The sequence below is a fragment of the Phocoena sinus genome, chromosome 4 (assembly GCF_008692025.1).
Source record: "Phocoena sinus isolate mPhoSin1 chromosome 4, mPhoSin1.pri, whole genome shotgun sequence".
NCBI classification, from domain to species: Eukaryota; Metazoa; Chordata; class Mammalia; order Artiodactyla; family Phocoenidae; genus Phocoena; species Phocoena sinus.
In genome coordinates, this window is record NC_045766.1 from 134,479,248 (window position 1) to 134,498,866 (window position 19,619).

General features: G+C 39.7%; 2 protein-coding genes across 2 annotated transcripts in view; both read right to left on the reverse strand.

Moving 5' to 3' along the window:
- Positions 1-8: 8 nt before the first annotated feature.
- On the reverse strand, positions 9-10,393 carry DONSON (DNA replication fork stabilization factor DONSON). Its single transcript, XM_032629996.1, has 10 exons — positions 9,424-10,393; positions 8,595-8,675; positions 7,249-7,452; positions 6,047-6,225; positions 4,433-4,608; positions 3,718-3,799; positions 3,506-3,610; positions 2,709-2,907; positions 1,778-1,990; positions 9-1,024 (listed from the first exon to the last, which is right to left on the reverse strand). The coding sequence occupies exons 1-10, from the start codon at positions 10,249-10,251 to the stop codon at positions 887-889; spliced, it is 2,205 nt and encodes a 734-aa protein (XP_032485887.1). The 5' UTR covers positions 10,252-10,393; the 3' UTR covers positions 9-886.
- CRYZL1 (crystallin zeta like 1) overlaps positions 10,391-19,619 on the reverse strand; it is a 34,114-nt gene continuing 24,885 nt past the window's right edge. Inside the window, exons 8-13 of the mRNA XM_032629997.1 lie at positions 18,545-18,656; positions 16,146-16,244; positions 14,632-14,753; positions 13,693-13,798; positions 11,475-11,520; positions 10,391-10,947 (exon numbers count right to left, since the gene is read on the reverse strand). Of these exons, the coding sequence (XP_032485888.1) occupies positions 10,848-10,947; positions 11,475-11,520; positions 13,693-13,798; positions 14,632-14,753; positions 16,146-16,244; positions 18,545-18,656 (585 nt within the window). The 3' untranslated portion in view covers positions 10,391-10,847. The remainder of the gene's footprint in view (positions 10,948-11,474; positions 11,521-13,692; positions 13,799-14,631; positions 14,754-16,145; positions 16,245-18,544; positions 18,657-19,619) is intronic.

A 19,619-nucleotide genomic window follows, 5' to 3' on the forward strand; every position in this document is an offset into this window, starting at 1 on the left:
GAACATATTAAATACTACTTTGTCATGACAGCTGAGCATACTTTACAACTCTTAACCCTATTCTATATGGAATACAAAATACCCTTATCTGAGTTAACATGCATTAAAACAAGTAATATGTATTGAGAATAGAGGAATTGTAAACAGGTAGGAAAACAACTAAGGTGGAAGCGTCAACAATCAGCTCAGTAGATACTGTCTACATTTGTTTTCTACCTTTATAACTAGAACTTGCTAATAATCCTAAGGAAATTGTTAAAGATAGTTTTGCCCTGATGCTGTTAGTCACAATGGCATGAGATAATTGATACTAAGCCTCAACTTCCATTTGCAAGGAAACGCTCAGTTTTCTACCCAATTTATAATTAGGTTAATGGATCTAGAATTTTCATTCAAGGTTTTTGAAGGTTTTTTTTTTGCGGTACGTGGGCCTCTCACTGTTGTGGCCTCTCCCGTTGCGGAGCACAGGCTCCGGACGGGCAGGCTCAGCGGCCACGGCCCACGGGTCCAGCCGCTCCGCGGCATGTGGGATCCTCCCGGACCAGGGCACGAACCCGTGTCCCCTGCATCGGCAGGTGGACTCTCAACCACTGCGCCACCAAGGAAGCCCGGTTTTTGAAGTTTTTAAAAAGTTTATCTTCATATCTGAATATTTAATCAAAAGAGTAAAAACAAATGTTGATTTTGAAACCTTAATCCTATTTACTGCTTAGTGCATGTAATAAAAGTATTGTAAAGGTTAATGTTTGTAAACATTTGAGTATTTTTAAAGCTATATTCCTTTAAACTTCCAAAGTGAACTTTAAAGCCAAAGATACAAGTATCTTGAATTTCCTTGCTAGAAGGCTTTTTTCCTCAAAGATTCCGTTTAGGCTTACTTTGGTGTTCAGGATCTCCAATTATAAATGTAGTCACTCATTGCCACATGCCGTAAAGATGATTTCCCCAGTATCGGTGTTTGACTAAGGTGGTCCAGAGTTTTAGGGTGCAATCCACAGTTGGCAAGCTCCTCACGAACAGCCTCCTGTGGAAATTTGTATGCAAGTCAGTAAAAGCACTGTCAGAGTCCTTGAACACTGATGAGTTTTTAAAATTACCATGGGCTCTGACAAATAGATGCCTTACTCAGTAAGGGCAAATTCATTGTTACCATTATCAATAGAAGCTCATCCTAAGAATTTCTGCATAATGACAGCACCCAAAAATAATAATTTTGGTTATTTTTATAAGTCTGGCAAACGGATAAAAATAGTTTTAAAGGTCTCATTACCTCTAAGTAAAAAGCTGTATGTCCAAAATTAAAAGCAGCTATGTTGTAAAGCAGCCACTTCAATTTTATTAAAGTGTGGATACAGATCTAGAAACTGCTGGATCACATGAAACAAGCAGCTCATTCCTCCCCGAATCTAAGAAAAAGTTCTATAGAAAAAAACGCCTATGTGGCTAAATAAACACCCATAATTATTTATTTACCCCCGCCCCCACAGTTAGCAAGCAGGCACTGTTAGGTTCTGGATCTGAGAGGACGATGAAAACTTGCCGTTTGTTTGGGAAGTCCTTTAGTCAGTGTTGAATGCAACAGCCTGAATTCATAAAATTTACCTCACACACAAAAAAACTTTATAGTCATTATCCCTTCCCTCTTAGAAATTGTAATTGACAATATTAAGCAGTACAGTTTAATAACTTGAAACACCAGTTTGGCTCATCATAAATGACTGACTTCATTTAGTTTGAGAAAACTGCAACTAAATGTGTTTACCAGCTGTCTACTTACCTTATCCAGTACTTTATCCTTTGGTGGGCAGATATTAAATACAGCAGTTGGCTCATGTGTATACAGTCCTGCAGAAAATGACCCACTCTGTGAAGATCTGAGTAGCATAGTCATTGAATGTAGAGAATGAGGCATGACAGGACCTGTAATCTCCAAACTAAATTGATCTCTGTATCCAGAAGGAGCTTGTGTCTTCACGTTTACACTTCGCGCCTTCAAAAATAATTTAAAGAAAATTATGGTCATCTCTCAAGCTTTTGTCCCTAACTAAAAATGTGATCAATAATTTCTCATTTGGGTATTCCTCTCTTTAACAGTTAAGGAACAAAAGTAGTTCATAAGACATCAAAAGAATGTTACATGAGTAAAAAATGTTCAGTAATTCTGTTTCCAGCATCCTCTCCTCCAAATTATGAGGCTGTCAATTTAAGTATTCTAGAGAATGTAACTTTAATATGGTATCCTTTCTGATTAATGCACTTTCAATGCATAATATTAGGAAAATAAAAATTAGATTCTGTTGCTATTACCTTCAGCATATGTAACACACATGAAAATTACATGTGTAATTCTTCAACAATATGGATATATAGTTATTCTTTTCACTTATCCATGATCCAGTTTTTGAGACCACCTATAATTTAACATAACATTCTTGGCTCTATTCTTTCACTGGTTATGAAAGACAAACTTTAAGAAAGCAACTTTTCCTTATGGCAATAATTCAAATAGAACTTTTCATATAATTCCTTTGATAATAACTTTGTATCAAGGAATTTTTTTACTGGGAGGAAAGAAAAAATATGCACCATGTAAAAATGTCAGGAGTTACTAAAATACCAAGAATTTATCCTATCAAAAAAAGGAAAAGTATGTCTTTAAAGCTAGGTTATGAGGATCAGTGTAGAATTTCTTTTTTTTTTTTTATTACCTTAAGCATTTGCATTGTGGCGCCTCGGAAAGCTATAGGTGATAAGAGGGTTGGTGGAAGTCCTGCCTGGGGACCTGAGGTAGCAATTAAACTCTTACAGTTGATCAAAAAATTTAGCAATGTAAAGGTATTCGTTCCCTTCACCAACACAACAGACTCGGGTCTGTGATCCATTTGTACTTCATGTATCTCTTTACGCCTGGACATGACAATCAAGGAAACTGCAAATGCAAATCCCATACCAAAAGGAACAGCAGTTATCTTAATCCTGAATCACCTGGAACCCTCTTCCCCCTCTCCAAACTGGAAATGCTCTTGCTAATCCTCTTCACTGCAATTATAAGGCATCTGAATGATCAAAATGATTTTTTTGACCATCTGAATTAGCCAGAAATTGATACCTAACAAAAACTGATTTCTTCTCTAGTCAAAAATATGTTCCAGTTCCCTCACAAACTTAACCAAAATAGAATATTTTCACTTAAAAAAGTTTAATAATTGTTCATGGCTTTTTGGTACTTAGGGGTTTTTTAATGTCATGATGGAGTATCAGTTTTAATATCTTAAAGATAGTTTAAGATTATAGTTAAATAAAACTGTCAGTCAGTATTACATTGCTCAAGGGAATTCCCCGGCGGTCCAGTGGTTAGGAATCTGCGCTTCCACTTCAGGGGGCAACTGGTCGGGGAACTAAGATCCCGCATGCTGTGTGGCACGGCCAAAAAAAAAAAAAAAAATTACATTGCTAACTTAATTCAATGAAAATAAATTCTAGTTAACAGCAACTGAAAGGATACAGCTTGATAGAAAGTACATCTGGTTTTTTAATTTTATCTTGCACACCCATCTCTTCCAGCCAGGAAAAACTTTCTTCTTCATCCTCATCGCTGACTGCTTGCTCCCTAGGAAACTGCTATAGTTAGTCAGGGTTCCCATTTCCTAAAGCTATTTCCTCTACACTGAATCCATAAGTCACCAAATGAGGTAAAAGGTTATTTTAATCACATACTCCCCATGTTCCAAGCTTGTTCCAGACTCTTTCCTCCTCTCATGGCCACTTTCTTTTATTAAAGGCAAAGAAAATTCAATACCTACATGAGAAAAGAAAAATATAACTATGTTTTCTTTAATATAATCTGAAAGAATTAAACAGGCATGCCTGATTTGTAGAGAGTATATTTGAAAATGAGTTTTTACTCCTGATGTATTAAAGCAGTACTTTTCATGCTTTCTTGACGGCAGCTCACAACACACATATCTCCTTGAAACAAATGGTTCAGGACAATACATAGTCTCACTACATGTGGTACTCTTTCATCAAGCATATACTACTCTATTTCATTTTTTTATAAGGTGCTGAATGAGTCCACTGAATAGATTTCATGACCCACTAATGAGCTGACCCTCTTTAAAGATCATGTTATCAAAAGGGGGTAGATAATTTGTACTATAAAAGAATTTCTATAGGAGTATATTCAGATTGGGACATTCCAGCTTGATATATGTTTAGAGATCAGAGAAGGGAACACAACTTAAAGCTATGTATAATGGACAGCTTAATTAAACGCTGGAAAAAAAATCAAAAAATGAATAAAATAATTCTTAAAACAATTAGATAAAACTGGTAGAAGATAATTCAACTGCTAAAAGACAGTTCAAATTTTAGCTTTTAAGGAGTGTTTACTATATAGTGTGGTATTCTCACTTTAAACCTATAGTTTTACCTTCGTTTTTCATAGCTTCTCTTATACCTCTAGTTGTAGGAGACATGAGAGCCGTGATTACATCATCTGCTAATCCCGCTGCACGGAACAGGATAGTAAACTGATAGGTACAAACGTAGAAATAGGGGCAAAGTTTTGTCTTCAGCAGATTATACAGAGAAGTAAAGCTCACACACCTATGAAGAAAAACATTTTTCTTTAGGCATTGTTAAAACTAACTCAACATCTAAAATTTTTTTTGTATAATTTAATTTGATACTCACCTGATTTAAAACACAAATATTACAGATAATGGTCTGAATTTTTGCCATGACATAGAACTTGGCTTTTTAAAGGACTGAAGTTGGTCACAGGACTCACTGATGACTTCTAAATACTTTAACGAACAGTGTTTACCATTTAAACACTAGCCATTTTTTCTTTAAACAAAACTTAATTGATAAGTGGTTGCTGACTTTTGTTTTTTAAATAAATTTATTTTATTTTATTTATTTTTGGCTGTGTTGGGTCTTTGTTGCTGCGCACGGGCTTTTCTCTGGTTGCAGCAAGTGGGGGGCTACTCTTTGTTGCGGTGCGTGGGCTTCTCATTGCAGTGGCTTCTCTTGTTGCGGAGCACGGGGGCTCTAGGTGTGCGGGCTTTGGTAGCTGCGGCACACGGGCTTCAGTAGTTGCGGCCCGCCGGCTTAGTTGCTCCGCGGCATGTGGGATTGTCCCGGACCAGGGCTCGAACCCGTGTCCCCTGCATTGGCAGGCGGATTCTTAACCACTTTGCTACCAGGGAAGCCCTGGTTGCTGACTTTTTTAAAGCTTTTTTTTTTTTTTTTTTTGCGGTATGCAGGCCTCTCACTGTTGTGGCCTCTCCCGTTGCGGAGCACAGGCTCCGGACGCGCAGGCTCAGCGGCCATGGCTCACGGGCCCAGCTGCTCCGCGGCATGTGGGATCTTCCCGGACCAGGGCACGAACCCGTGTCCCCTGCATCGGCAGGCGGACTCTCAACCACTGCACCCCCAGGGAAGCCCTGGTTGCTGACTTTTAATAAGTAGCTTCCACTGATGAGAAGGGAAGCAGCTACTGGCAAAAAGTATAATAACGTTAAAGAATTAGGTCTCTATATATTTATCAAACACTTATATATATATTCCACAACTACGTGAAGAGTGAACAAGAGCTGGGAATTCCCTCCCCATCTGGTGGTTAGTACTCTGCGCTTCCACTGCAGGGAGCATGGGTTCGATCCCTTTGGTCAGGGAACTAAGATCCCACAAGCCGTGCAGTGTGGCCAAAAAAAAAATTAAAATTAAAAAAAAGAGTGAATAAGAGCTAAAAAAAGCAAACAATTAACATTTTTTTTCTTTTTGGCTGTACCACGCAGCATGTGAGATCTTAGTTCCCTGACCAGGATTGAACCTGGGCCACAGCAGTGAAAGCGCCAAGTCCCAACCACTGGACTGCCAGGGAATTCCCCAAAAGTAAACAATTTAAATGTTAGTTATTACAGTTTAAATAATTCAGAAGGACACAGAAATCCATCTACTACTGCTCATCTCCACATCATAAATAAAATAAGGAGAAAATACTGCTAAAATGGGTTGCACAAATTTTTACTAATCTTACCAGTCACTCATTAAAATGTGTTGCAGGGTTTCATCATTTGACCAAGGGTTTGCCTTTCCAGCCATTTTTCTGTCAGCTCCAATACGAGGGAACAATGGTAGCCACGACAAGGCAGGGTGGAGCCAATAGATAAGGCTCTGCTGGAAGGCACAACGGAGCTCAGTGGAGAGTTTGGGATCCTAAAATACAAAGATGATATTGGACAGTTCTTGCCCCAGTAGAAATACAGAATTTAATTAAAAAGACACTGAATATACCAAACACTTATTCTCAGGATCTTTACTGCTTCCTGTAAGAAAGTGTTAATAACTGTTACAGGGGCTAAAATGTAGTTTATTATTGTTTGGGAAAACCTTCCTTCCCAGCCATTACAGTCTGTTAAACCACATACCAGAAGGGATGCTTAGACGCAGATGGGAATATTCGCCTGTCTCTACCATCCTCGAGAACAGTGACTATCACTCTTTATCACCAGGGCGGGTGGTGGTGGTGGTGGGAGGGGGTGGCGGCTGCGGCGGGGGTGGGTGGGTGGGTGGATGTGTGTGTGTGTGTGTAACACTATATTCAACCCCCTCCCCTCATAGCACTGTTTCAAAAGTAGCCAATAAAAACCGATAATCCCAATCACAAATCATATGGATCTATTTATCAAAAAAGATGTACCAAGGCCTCTTTCAGGTAATCTTTTAACCTAGTTTGAGTTGATGAGCTGCTTGAAAGTAATGCAATTACATTTCTCTCTAAAACCTTTCTAGCACTCATTAACTCTTGTAAATTTACAACAGACCATCACCCAGGTGGTAAGAATTAGTGCATTTAAAAAATACAGTATACATTATGTGAGAAAACCAGTAAAATAACCAATCTGTCTTTGCAATCCTACTCCTCAATTGCTTTTCATTTCCTTATATTTTCTTTCTCAAAAGGCCTTAGAAAAGGATAGTGTAGTTCAAACAATTCCTGCCTGCAGCAGTGACTAATTCTCAGGACAGGTCTATAAATTTAATAGGCAGTTACTAAATCTGATTTAAAAAACACTATGAAAGCAGCATTTGAGAAACAAAAAAATTTCCCAAGTCTCTGTGTCTTTAAATGTCAAAAGAAAAACTTAATGGAAGGAAATATCTCTGATATTTTGCAGAGAAGTACATTTTACACTTAATTTGTTACTTTTAAGCATAGCTATTTTCTTACAGAATTACCTGTATACCTTGAGGCAAAGTAACTTCTGTTGCCCTACAATGCTGGATGACACCTTGAGCCTCTTCCTGTGCTTTCAAATGATCTGCCCAGGTAAAGGGTTGAGAAGAGGCGAAAAGGAGTCGAGTTTTAATACTCCAGTCCACAGGTAACTCAGTACTTTCTGAGGATGGAATATCAGATTCGGCGAATGATACATGAGGAGTCTTTCAGAAAACAAAGAACACAAAAATTAGTAGAGTACCAAGGAAAAAACCCTTCAATTTATAGAATTCATCAACTAACATACTCATGACCACTGAAATTTCAAAATGTTATGAACGGTACAATAAATAACACTGAACATATACTACACACTGTGAAAGAGTCTGGAAAGAGCCACACTAAACCGTTAACAGTGATGTTATCTCTGGAAAGTGGGAATTTCTTGTTGAGGCTGGTGGAAGGGCAGGTTTCACTTTTTAGTTTATTATAGTTCTATATAGTTTAGTTACAAGAGACATACTATTTTCACGATCATGATTGAAAAACATCTACTATTGATACTGCTATCAAAGCAGAAATCTTCCCAGTATTTTTTACAAAGCACTTTTTAAGCCTCTAAAACTCTGGAACCAGGTCTAAGTTGCTCTTGCAGGTAACTTAGGTTGGGTTCTTAGAGGCCATATTTAAGAAGCATTTGCCGACCTCAAAAATTCCTCCCGAACTGTTTTGCTGTCAAGTCAGTATTCTCCACATTACAATAATTCTTCTAGATGACATTATTAAAAAATAACGGGGAAGAGGGAACTATTTCCAAGAGACCCGAAGGCCATTTATTTGCAAGAAAGGGAGACTGGGTCTTGGGAACTCTTCTAGCCTGCTCCCATTAGGACAATCTATGCATTTGTTAAACTATCACGAAAGAAGCAGCTGAGGAATGGAATCAAGAAGCGTTTCTGTGTGTATGGTGGTGGTAGGGAGGTTCAGTGATATACCACAACCCGTGGAACTCATTTGGGGATTTGGTTTGAAGATGCAGTGAAGGATTAAGTTCAAAAAGCAGCTGAGCCTGGAGGCACTGGCTCTGAGTGATGAGCTGGAGTTGTCACTACCTACAGAAGAGCGTGAAAACTGTTGGGGGCAGAAAGAAAACCCACATCTATGCCTGCTTTGGCACTGGTGCCATTATAAACATTACCACAACATAAAAGTCCTTTACCAAGGCTGATGCCTGCCATCTTTTCAACCCTGGTAGAGATGATCACTTGGGGCTCTCTGTGAAACTATTTTCCAGGTAAAACACTTCTGAGAAGTATACGCTTATGTTATAAGAATATACACTCTAATGACATTTAAAAAGTATTACCTGGGGTAATTCAGTAACGGCTGTTCTTTCAGGAATCTTCTCTTCCCAGAGCAAATCATTTTCTTGATTAGAATCTAAAAACTGAGGTTAAAAAATGGTCCTTTTAAATTATAAATGATGCTGGAGTTCGCTTTAAACATGTAGACCTTCACCTGGCATACAAGTTTCTCAGCAAGTGCAGGAATTCACGTGAGTGCAAATCAGTACAACAGAGGATTTCACTTGTTTTGTGCCTGAACCTTACTATCAAAATGGACCAAGAAAAGGGCAGGTGATTTGCGCAACTAAGAACTCAGTAATCAATAATCTCAGTTCAAAAGATCCAAAAGGTTGTGGGGTAAGACAAATACTAGTAAATTCTGACCCCATCAATACTCAACATTCCCCCAACCCCAGAATAATTTTGAGCGCGTGAGAAGGCAGGCACTGAATCACGCAGGAAAGAGGGTCCTGTAACCTTCCCATCAAACGGTGGCCTTCCAGGAGTAGTGCCAGGATTACTCGGAGCTCTCTTCCCACTGATCTCCAACCCCCCACCAGATGGCTGCAGCCCAAACTCCCCCGCCGCGCGCCGGGCGGGGCGGCGGGGTCCACTCCTCAGGACCGGAAGGCACCGCAAATCCCGCGGCAGCTTGCGAAGCGCACTTCACGCCGCCCCGACCTCGCAGGGCAGCCACCCCCAGGGCTCGGGGCCCCCTGAGGCCGCGGGCGGCTTCGGCTTCGCGCCCATTTCGCTCCTGGAACGCGAGAACCCGCCATCTCTACTTCACAGCCGAATCGACCCACGAACTACGAGAGCCCCTCGGCTCCCAGGCACGAAGACACTCACCGGGCCCGGCGCCTCCTGCTGGCCGCGGGACGGCACGCTGGGAGGCTCGGCGGCGGCCCGCGGCCGGTTGTCCAGGCGGGCGAAGGGGTTCCTTCGGGACGCGGCCGGGCCGCCGCCGCCTCTGCCCGCTGCCGGGAAAGGGCGGAGGGGCAGCCCGGCCTTCAGGGCGGCGCGGCGGGTCGCCGGCTCGGGCCGCTCCTCGGTCGGGGAGGCGGCCCCAAGGCTCCGGCCCCTTTTCCGTCGGAGCCGCAATGTCTCTGGCGGCCTTTTGAAACTGGGCGAGTAGCCGGGCACCGACAGTGCCATCACGCGCCTCGGAGGCCGAGGACCCGACCCGCAGCAACCGCTGGCGCTTCCCGCGCGCCGCGGCCCCGCCCCGACGTAGCCCCGCCCTCGCGGCGTCTCTCGGCGCGTGTGCCTTACGGCGCTCGCGAGACCCCACCCCCGGCTGTGTTCCTCTGAGGCGGAGGGCACGGGAGGGCCCTGGGCTTCGCCGGGCGCCGCGTTGGCGGTCTGGTTGGGTCCTCGGCTGTAGTCGGGTCGCCGGGTGCTAGGTGGCTGGGAAGCACGCGGTCCTGCGCACTGGAATAGATGAGCGCTGTTCAAATCCGCAGCAGGGTGTGATGAGCACCAGGCACGGCGCCAGGATGAAAACGAAACGTCACACTTGAGCTGCCCCTTCGATAAGCTTCCAGAGCGCAGCGGCGACGTCCAGAGCTGGAGAGGGAAGCCTGGGCCTCCTTCCCCTTCCCCCGAAACAGAGAGCCCCAACAGGAAATCAGCACGCCGGCTACGCAAGCGCAGTCTCCCGCCCCGCTTCCCAAGCATCGGCACTGCAGCCTTCCACGCAAACACTGCAGTGGTCACGGACGAGTTACCGTGATGCTCCCGTTCGATCCTGAGGAAACCCTGGAGTGAATGAATATTTGAAAAAAAAAATTTAGCTTTCAATGGGCTAGATCCTTTGAGACTTGAAAATATATTCAAAGTATTAAATTACGACAGCAAAGGATGTAAAAGAAGGAAGGGGTTGAGAATGGAGTTGATAACAAAAGTAATGTTATTTTGACATAGCAAGACTCCAACAGCTTTATCAGAGTAGCGTGGCTTCTGCTGAAAGCAGTCTTCTTCATGTAAAGAATTTTATAAGAGGCAAATATATAGGAACAATAATTTAAAAGGCTTTCAGAATATTCCCTTTAGATGTTAAATTTTAGAATTGTCTTGACCCGTCTGTACGATGTTTCCAAATACTTTTCAAATAACTTCAGATAACTCTGAGCATCGTGTCTCAGCAGGAAAACGTGCTTTAAAACATAAAAATTTGCTTTTATCTTCCTTGACTTTTCTGAGCAATTTGCAAGGAAACTCTGGCTTCAATACTGGAATAGGTTCAACCAACTGAGGTCTGAGAAAGAACAAAATTAAAATTGAACAACTTGCTTCTTTCTTCCTTGATTTTTCTGAACAACTTCCATGGTAACTTTTGCCTCGTATAGTGGAATGGGTTCATCCAACTGAGGTCTGAGGAAGAATGAAATTATTAGAAATGTCTAGTTAAAGACGAATAGAGCACATAGCATAGTAGTTTAAAGTTGCCATAGTTCAACTCTATTACTTTAAATCAAATTTGTCCATTAATATTTCCACTGTTAAAAGCAGTTAAATTTTGAAGGGGGGAAAATACCTATTTTATGCATTCTCTCTTTTTTGATAAACAGATCCAGCTGAAAAAAAAATTATACTTTTCTTCTTGTCAACCTGTAGGTTATTTCAAGTTGCTTTGGGAGGGGTGATGAGGATAAGCAAAGGGTGAGGTACAGTATGGAATGGAGTAAGGAAAACTAATGAACCACGTCTATCTTAGGGAATGCATACTGGTGTATATACACTTCGAGAAATACTAAAGAGCAGCTATTTATCTAAGCAAAATAATAAAATATGGAGGCAAGAGGTGTACTGAGAAAGCGGAAACAAAAATGGGAATGCCCATTTTATCTCCTGGAGAATAGAAAAATAAACAAGAACAATAATTTGGTCATTTAGCATACCTAAAAACACCAGTTGATAACTTCTCCATCACATCTTTTAAGATACGTAGCTGGAAAGACTGTTAAGGTGGCAATGTAAAGGAGAGAGGAGTAAATAAAACCATTTGATAAGCAGAAGGTACTAGGCAGCTCACCTATTTTTTTTTTTTTAATAGAAATTCTGTAAGCTGTCATGTTTACCTCTAAAACAGGAAAATGGGGGAACTGATTTGAGAGAGACGGTGACATAATAGAGCCTGAACTTCTAAGGACAAGACATGAAAGAAGCCTAATGCCTGTCATAAGTAATGACTAGTGTTATCCCAAATGGATGGTAACAGAATGGGGTCAGGGTTTCATTTTAGCGCCACTTACGTTATTTTTAGTTAAAAAACAATTTTAGCACTTATCTCTCTTACTTTGGGTGCACATTTATTTATTAAACCAGCTAATAAATACATATGCAGGGAAGTTAATAATCTGTGTGTGTAATATATGCCACTAAGAGAATTAAAAAGCAGGGTAAAATTTAAAACTCTAGTCATTTACTTGAAATTATAATATTAGAACTGAGAGTCTATATAACTGCTAGGACAGGAGGATTATTTATGGCATATAGTCACACAACTGGAAGGAGACTGCTATGTTAAATCACAAGCAGCAACTGGCTCGTGTGATGCAGCTGAGGGGGTGTGCACGAGTGAGGACTGAAGTCTGATCCAGGAAATTTAACATTTCATATGAACATAGCACGTTTCAGTGTGGCCCATGGATTTGTCAAACAGGTTAAAATCTCATGGTGGGGAGAAAGGGGAGCAGGTGAGAGATTTAAGTTATTAAGTAACGCAGGCATAGCAGCCAGGCCACCTTCTGACATGAAAGATTCAAAACATACTAACTTATGTTACTTTTAATACATGGTCTCTGTCATTAACATCTCATGGTATTCTTGATAATTACAATGTTATTGAATGTGTCATTATTTAAAGTTGAAATTTAAAGAATTCTTTTAGAAAGTTAAAAATTAAGTTTATTTTCCAAATTTAATATGAAAATATTTAATCAGAAATACATTAAACACATACATTCACTACATTAAGGGGACGTTCTGGTTTTGAAATGTGTACTCTTTAAAACTCAACATATGCAGTATACTAATTAAATATTATTCAACTATTTGAAAGCTCTGTATTAAGTCTGCCATTGCTCTTAGAGGAGGCTGGCCTTTGTACACGTCACGCGTTTGTAACAATGCACATTTAATAAAAATAAAGAATGATATTCAGTGAGACAAACATACGGTTGTGCAAGTCTCTTTCTTCACGCACAATTATATTCTATTAAGTAATGAGAACTTATTTTTTATCCAATATATTAAAGTTTTTACCACGTACAGCTGCCTTTAAAACAGGCATCTTAGAAATAAAACGTTTATTCTTAAGTTGACCCTGCTCTAAAGAGGTCTGGACCTTTCTTTTGGAACTGCTCTCATATTCTCAAGAAAACTTTTCATTACTTTTACCAAAATGGAATGATCAATTTCATTCACTAGATTTGTTACTGAATCACTTTCATTTAAAAAAATCAAACCCATCTTCATTTGATGAAGATTTCCTAGTGTTGATATTCTTAAAAACACCCCATATGGGACTTTCTTGGTGGTCCAGTGGTTAAGACTCTGCCCTTCCAATGCAGGGGAGGCGGGTTCAATTCCTGCTCGTGGAACCAAGATCCCACAAGCCGCGCAGCCAAAAAAAACTCCCCAAAAAACAAAAAAAAACACCCCACAAACTCTTAACTTTGATAACTATTCTGAAATGTTTAACACAATGGCACCACCATAGGAGTAAAGATGCAGCCTGTCAAAGTGATCTGTAATTTCCATAATGCCAGGTTAAAAACGAAGCAAACTCTTCCATGTATTCTATAGTTTCTCATTCAGAAATGAGCAAGACTGCCTGGGTGTGATTCCTGTCCTGCCACTTGCTAGCTACATCCTTAGGCATGTACTAACCTTTCTATCCTTCAGTTTCTTTACCTGTGACACAGGGATAATGTAGTACTTAACTTTCACAGGGCTTTTTAATATTTAAATAAATTAATACCTATAAAGCACTGGGAACATTGTTTGGCATGTTCAATGAAAGTTAGTTGCTATTATTATTATTAAAGAACTTAATGATGAGAATACAAGGTAAATTTCAAGCCAGAAACTCAAGTCAGTAGAAAAAAAGGATATAAAGATATTTTCCCTGTTGTACATTTGACAAATTCCAAACTTCATCATTAAGGAAAGCCACCGTCGCTCCCTTGAGGAAAAGGCAGTGGCTATCTGGAGGATCCAGCTTGGATAGAATGCACAAAGAATGATCAGTTACTGTGAGTTTAATAGCAGAAGAATGATTGGTATCTTCAGCCAGAAAAGCTTTTACACAAATTAAATAATACCCAAATCACAAATAATCAGCACACAAATTTTAATAATAATAGGTATACTATAATGTTTTCTTTTCTAATGTATTGTCCAAAATGATGAAACAGCAAGGTCAAATGCAAGGCCAATCTAGAGGTGATGAAGCGGTAGTAGGTATATGTGTGCGGGGGTATGTGAGAGAGAGATATTTCTCGTTGCTACTCACCAGTCATCTTCATGAGGAAGTTGGAAAACTGGTGAAGCTTGGTACATGAGAATTATGGTATTTGCATATCAACCATGATAAAAATACTTGAATTGAATTTTGTTGAGAAATGTAACTTTGGAAGACAATGTGTATACACACACACACACACACACACACACACACACACACATATATAGTAAATCCTAATTTGAATTAGGAAATTGTCATAATTTTATATAGAAATATTTTAAGTATATGTCAACAAGAATGTTTGTTACTAAAGAAAAAAATCTTATTTGAAACACTATTAAAAAATTCATGTCACTACTTCCAAACCACTAAATAAAAGTTAAATGAACTCCTCTGCTAAGCACTATATTTCAACATTTGGCCAACAGCTAAAAGTTAAAACAAATAAAGCTACATTTCTTTAAAAATAGGATATAATTCAGAATTTATACAAATTTAGCCACATCTTGCTAAAAGACTTAAGCATTATTCTTTGTTAATTGCATCCTTTTGGTGTATCAGTAATGCTTTATTGTTTCTGATAATACCTGCAGGTTTTCTTCTGTCGTTACCCAGTGGCCTCCAACACCAAGAAGGGTGATGATATCATGTTTATGTGGTAGTAGTTGTAATTTTACAGCTGGTTCATCATCTTTACTATATAATCTCACTTACAAAGGAATTGTTTAAAGAGAGAGAGGGAGAGAGAGAGAAAATGTATTTTATAGTAATCTGATAAAAATTTATTCTTCAAACTAGTTCTCTTTACTTTTTAATGTAGTAACAAGTAACAATTTTGTATTCAGACACTTAAAATATATTTTTTGCATTAAAACTGGTCATACACTTTAGATTTAATTATAAGTGATATAACTAAAGATAAAAAGTCTATTTTAATTTGAAAATCAGGCAAGATAACATAGCACATAACTAAGTCTGATAGTTTCAATCATAACATTGATAGCTTAATACTTTGGGAAAAGTTGACTTCTGAGTAAGGAACTCAGATTCAAGACAGTCATACTGGGACTTCCCTGGTGGTGCAGTGGTTAAGAATCCACCTGACAATTCAGGGGACACAGGTTTGAGCCCTGGTCCGGGAAGATCCAACATTCCGCGGAGGAACTAAGTCTGTGCGCCACAACTACTGAGCGTGCGCTCTAGAGCCTGCGTGCCACAACTACTGAAGCCCGCACGCTTAGAGACTGTGCTCCATAACAAGAGAAGCCACCACAATGAGAAGCCCGCGCACTGCAATCAAGAGTAGCCCCGGCTTGCTGTAACTAGAAAAAGCCGCGTGCAGCAACAAAGACCCAATGTAGCCAAACAAACAAACAAAAAAAAAGACAGTCATATTTTGACATAATTATTGAAATGTCCATTTGAAAAGTTAATGAAGTATACATTCACTTCCACTGAAAGATTTTTCTGAGTTAATTTCGAATCTTGAAAATACTGGCTAAAAAGGAATACATATGGTCATAGCTGTATTCATTACGATTCTTAGGATAGAAGATAAATTCTAACGAAGTATAAACAGAATCCCTTTGCAGGCTTGTGAAACCTGTTCTTTAGGTGTGATGGCACTACCTAAGAGTGTAAAGATTAGGTGTTAAGTAGATATTGGTTAAACTACAGAAGTTCAAGCAAGGTGAAAATGCAACAAAATTCTGTGCACTTTCCAAACAAGGACTGCAGAAATCTACCATCCAATAGAGGGCAGCCATACATAGCAGAACTGACTAATTAAGCAACTGGCTGAGACCTGAACTAATCTAGGAACCACTAAGGAGATCATGTCTGCAGATTTCTTGTAGAGATACTTAAAGTCCAATGCCTACACTTTAAAAGGCAAGCATGTTCTCTCTTCCAGACAGTGCTTACAATGGGAATAAAATGAAGAAGCGCCAATTTAAATAGAAAAGTTCAAAAATAAAAAAAACCCTACACATCAATTTAATAATATATAAATAATTATTTCCTGGTTATATATTTTTTTCCCAGGAATTCACCCATCACAATAAAAAAACTACAGAGACTACTGATTTAGTAAAGTACCCACCTCCAGCATCTAGGACAATATCTACTCCAAGGCCACCTGTTTCTTCTAAACAGCTTTCAGCAACCTGGGCTTTCCCATTGGACACATCGATCACTCGGGCTGTAAAGGACAGGAAGTCAGGCAATCTGTGTGTGATCAACACAACTCAGAGAAGAAGAGAAAGAAAAGCAAATATTTCTTCTCTGAAATGAATTAAATGGTTGAAGGAATTACTGAATCAAATTATACTTTTTCTCATCTAACCAGTATGCTAAGGATCAATTTAAATGAAGGAACTGGTATATTCAATAAAATAAAAATATGAGCATTTTGCAGATAATGTGTCCCAACGTTGGTTTGTTGACACAGAGGATTGTTCTTTACAGCTAAAGGATATTTTGCCAGAACTGAGAATCTCTAAACCACAGAGGTACATATATATGAAGATGTGGACTGAAAGATTAAGCAATTTCTTAAGTATGTTCAGATTTAATAGAGTTTAGAGCTAAAAAGTACAAAGATATATTTATGTGATTTGGTACTTCTCTGTTAGAGGCCGTTTTAACCTTTCTCAGTCATAGAGATCCCAGCCCACACCCGCATCTCCTGACTTTGCCCTCCAAAACAAAAAAAATCCCGAAGGTGAAAAAAAACCCAGGATTATTTGAAGCAGGGTTAGTAAAAATTAAACTAACTTTAACTGGTTGCTTTAATGTGTTAATACAACAAGCCAGTGAGAGAACTAAAAAAAAAATCTCAATTTGAATTGGCAAACGAAGACACATGTTTATATTTCATTTTTGTATCTTTTAACACCTTCTCAGCAAAGAGAATTCCTCTCAGAGATTCTCAGATTGGAGGTGTTGTCCAGTAGTGACTGAAGTCTTGGGGGATGGAGGTGAGGGTGGGGGGACTCGAGGGAAAGGGGGCTGAAGCACCTCAGAAGGGCAGGGTTAACCAAGAGGAAACCGCTCCCTTCAACAATACTATTCATGCTACCCACCCCCTTCCATTTTCAATCTCTTCTTCCTTTTTTTCTTATTTTCCTCCTTTCTCCAGCCCCTGTTTTTTTTTTTTTTTTTTTTTTTGCGGTACGCGGGCCTCTCCCTGTTGTGGCCTCTCCCGTTGCGGAGCACAGGCTCCGGACGCGCAGGCTCAGCGGCCATGGCTCACGGGCCCAGCCGCTCCGCGGCACGTGGGATCTTCCCAGACCGGGGCACGAACCCGTGTCCCCTGCATCGGCAGGCTGACTCTCAACCACTGCGCCACCAGGGAAGCCCCAGCCCCTGTTTTAACCTTCCTTCCATTTCTTGGTTATCTCTGCCAGAAGCATAACATAACTATGGAAATAACACAGGCTTTACTATTAGGCAGGCTTGGGTTCAAATTCCATTCCAGGCCTAGTGGTACATCTAGTGGTACATCCTTGGACAAGCTAAATTCTGAGATGCTGTTTCCCAGTTAGTTGACACTGGGTTGTTGAGGATTTAAGGAACTATCATCCATATTAACACTCAATGAACCTTACTTTCCTTCCTGCCTGCCCCTCACTTAACACTCTGCTCATCTTCTTTTCTCTTCATCTGTTAAACTCCAACATTAATTCAGTTAACTCCAGTCTGTAAAATTCCATTCCTCTCTTTCTTCTCTTCTTTTTCAATCTCTATTTTCTTTCTCCTTTCCATATTCATCACTATTCGTATACGTTCAATCTTTTCAAGAGTTCCCCAACCTCTACCATGTCCTATTTATCCTAAACTATATCTGACCTGGGTTTCTGTGTAAGTGGCTCATCTCCCTTCCTAGTGTATCACAGGAAACAGACAAATTTAGAGGCATATCACTGGGTAAAAGAGGTTGAGAAACATGAAAAGTGATGCAAAAATATATTGATTTATTGACTAAAACCAAAGAGGCATCAGGTGTTTCTCAACCGTGTCAAAGTTCACCTAATTCAAACTTGGGTGAGTTGGTAACAATGAGACAAAGAAGAAAAAACACTGAAAAATGTAGGTTTAAGAAACAAATCATTAAAATTTAAACTATAACTTATGTAAACTTGGACTTAGCACAGATACTAAGTGCATTTTTTAAATGACATGCATTTGGCAGTTTGTTGGTTGTTTTTTTTTTTTTTTTTTTCGGTATGCAGGCCTCTCACTGTTGTGGTCTCTCCCGTTGCGGAGCACAGGCTCTGGACGCGCAGGCTCACCGGCCATGGCTCACAGGCCTAGCTGCTCCGCGGCATGTGGGATCTTCCCGGACCGGGGCACGAACCCGTGTCCCCTGCATCGGCAGGCGGACTCACAACCACTGTGCCACCAGGAAAGCCCTGCAGTTTGTTTTACAAGTGCAGTTTTTAAGGTGATATCTCTTCAAAATTTTATGTTTTAAAGTCTGTGTTGAGTACTATTACCCACCTATAGAAGGCCTACATCTTTCAAGACACTGCTTGTCTTCAAGGCTGCACGCTGTTGAAATCACTTTGGCTCCTCTATGGTGTGCTAACTGAATAGCTATTGTTCCAAGTGCCTGTGTGGAAACAAATACACGATGGTGTTATAGATATAGGGCAGAGGCCGTATCTAATTCATTTTATATGTCGTTTAATAAACTGTAATAGTTTAGTGCTACCTCAGTATATTTTAAAATGTTGTCTGATAGAAAAAGAAAAAAATACGGATAAGTTTAGAAGTGGAAACATTTGACACACTCTTCCTCAAGAGGGGTGGTGGAAAAGCTATGTGTGCCACAGGCTCTCAGCCAGTCTGACTGCAAGCAGCACACAATTTCAAGGACAGAGGCCGAATTCAGAACACGGCCTTGGAATGAGATAAATGGGCCATTAAGGGCCTTGCCAGCATAATGTACTAAGCTAATTATATAATATCAATACATATGCAAGTCCAGCAACCTCAACTTCAAAAGTTCCATCCTTTTGCTGACCTGTGGAGTAAGTTCAGGGAAACACTACTATCCTGATGTAGGACATAAGGATGAAGCCAATGCTGAAGGCAGTTATGCCTTTTTTTCAATGAAAAGCAGGGGAAAAAGCATTTTCATCAACAGCCAGTTAGAAAATAAAACTATAAAATCAGCCCAAGTTTTGTGACATTTTTCGATTATATTTTATGTAATCTCTTTTAGTATCTTGAACTATATTTTGAAGATGTATGTAATATGTTTAAATTAGCACAGTTTTGAGCTTGTGTGATCTATCTATAAATGTAACACCTTAATCACATAAGTGTAAAGTATGAGGGATATGATACAAAATTGGCAGGGAGTCCTGGGGTCTGGCTTCAAAGACTATGAGCTATTTCAGGCTTTGTGTAACAGACATGAATAAAAGTGGCTTGTCTTTTTTTTTTTAAAGTACTAGCAGATTCAAAGTAAAAAGAAACTAAACACAGTAATGCTAACTTTTATCTCCTTGATAAAAGCTGCTTATTTTAGAAAATGGGAGTTTGGTAAATGTATCAGTGAATAAGCTAA

What these genes read in the sequence shown, in the direction of transcription:
- DONSON (XM_032629996.1), bottom strand. Translation starts at nt 10,251, where the DNA reads ATGCTTGGGAAGCGGGGCGGGAGACTGCGCTTGCGTAGCCGGCGTGCT. An exon ending in CCGTTACTGAATTACCCCAG is followed by an intron (nt 7,453 to 8,594) that starts GTAATACTTTTT and finishes GTTTTCTGAAAG; the next exon opens with ACTCCTCATGTATCATTCGC. An exon ending in GATGTACTTTCTATCAAGCT is followed by an intron (nt 2,908 to 3,505) that starts GTATCCTTTCAG and finishes TGTCATGTCCAG; the next exon opens with GCGTAAAGAGATACATGAAG.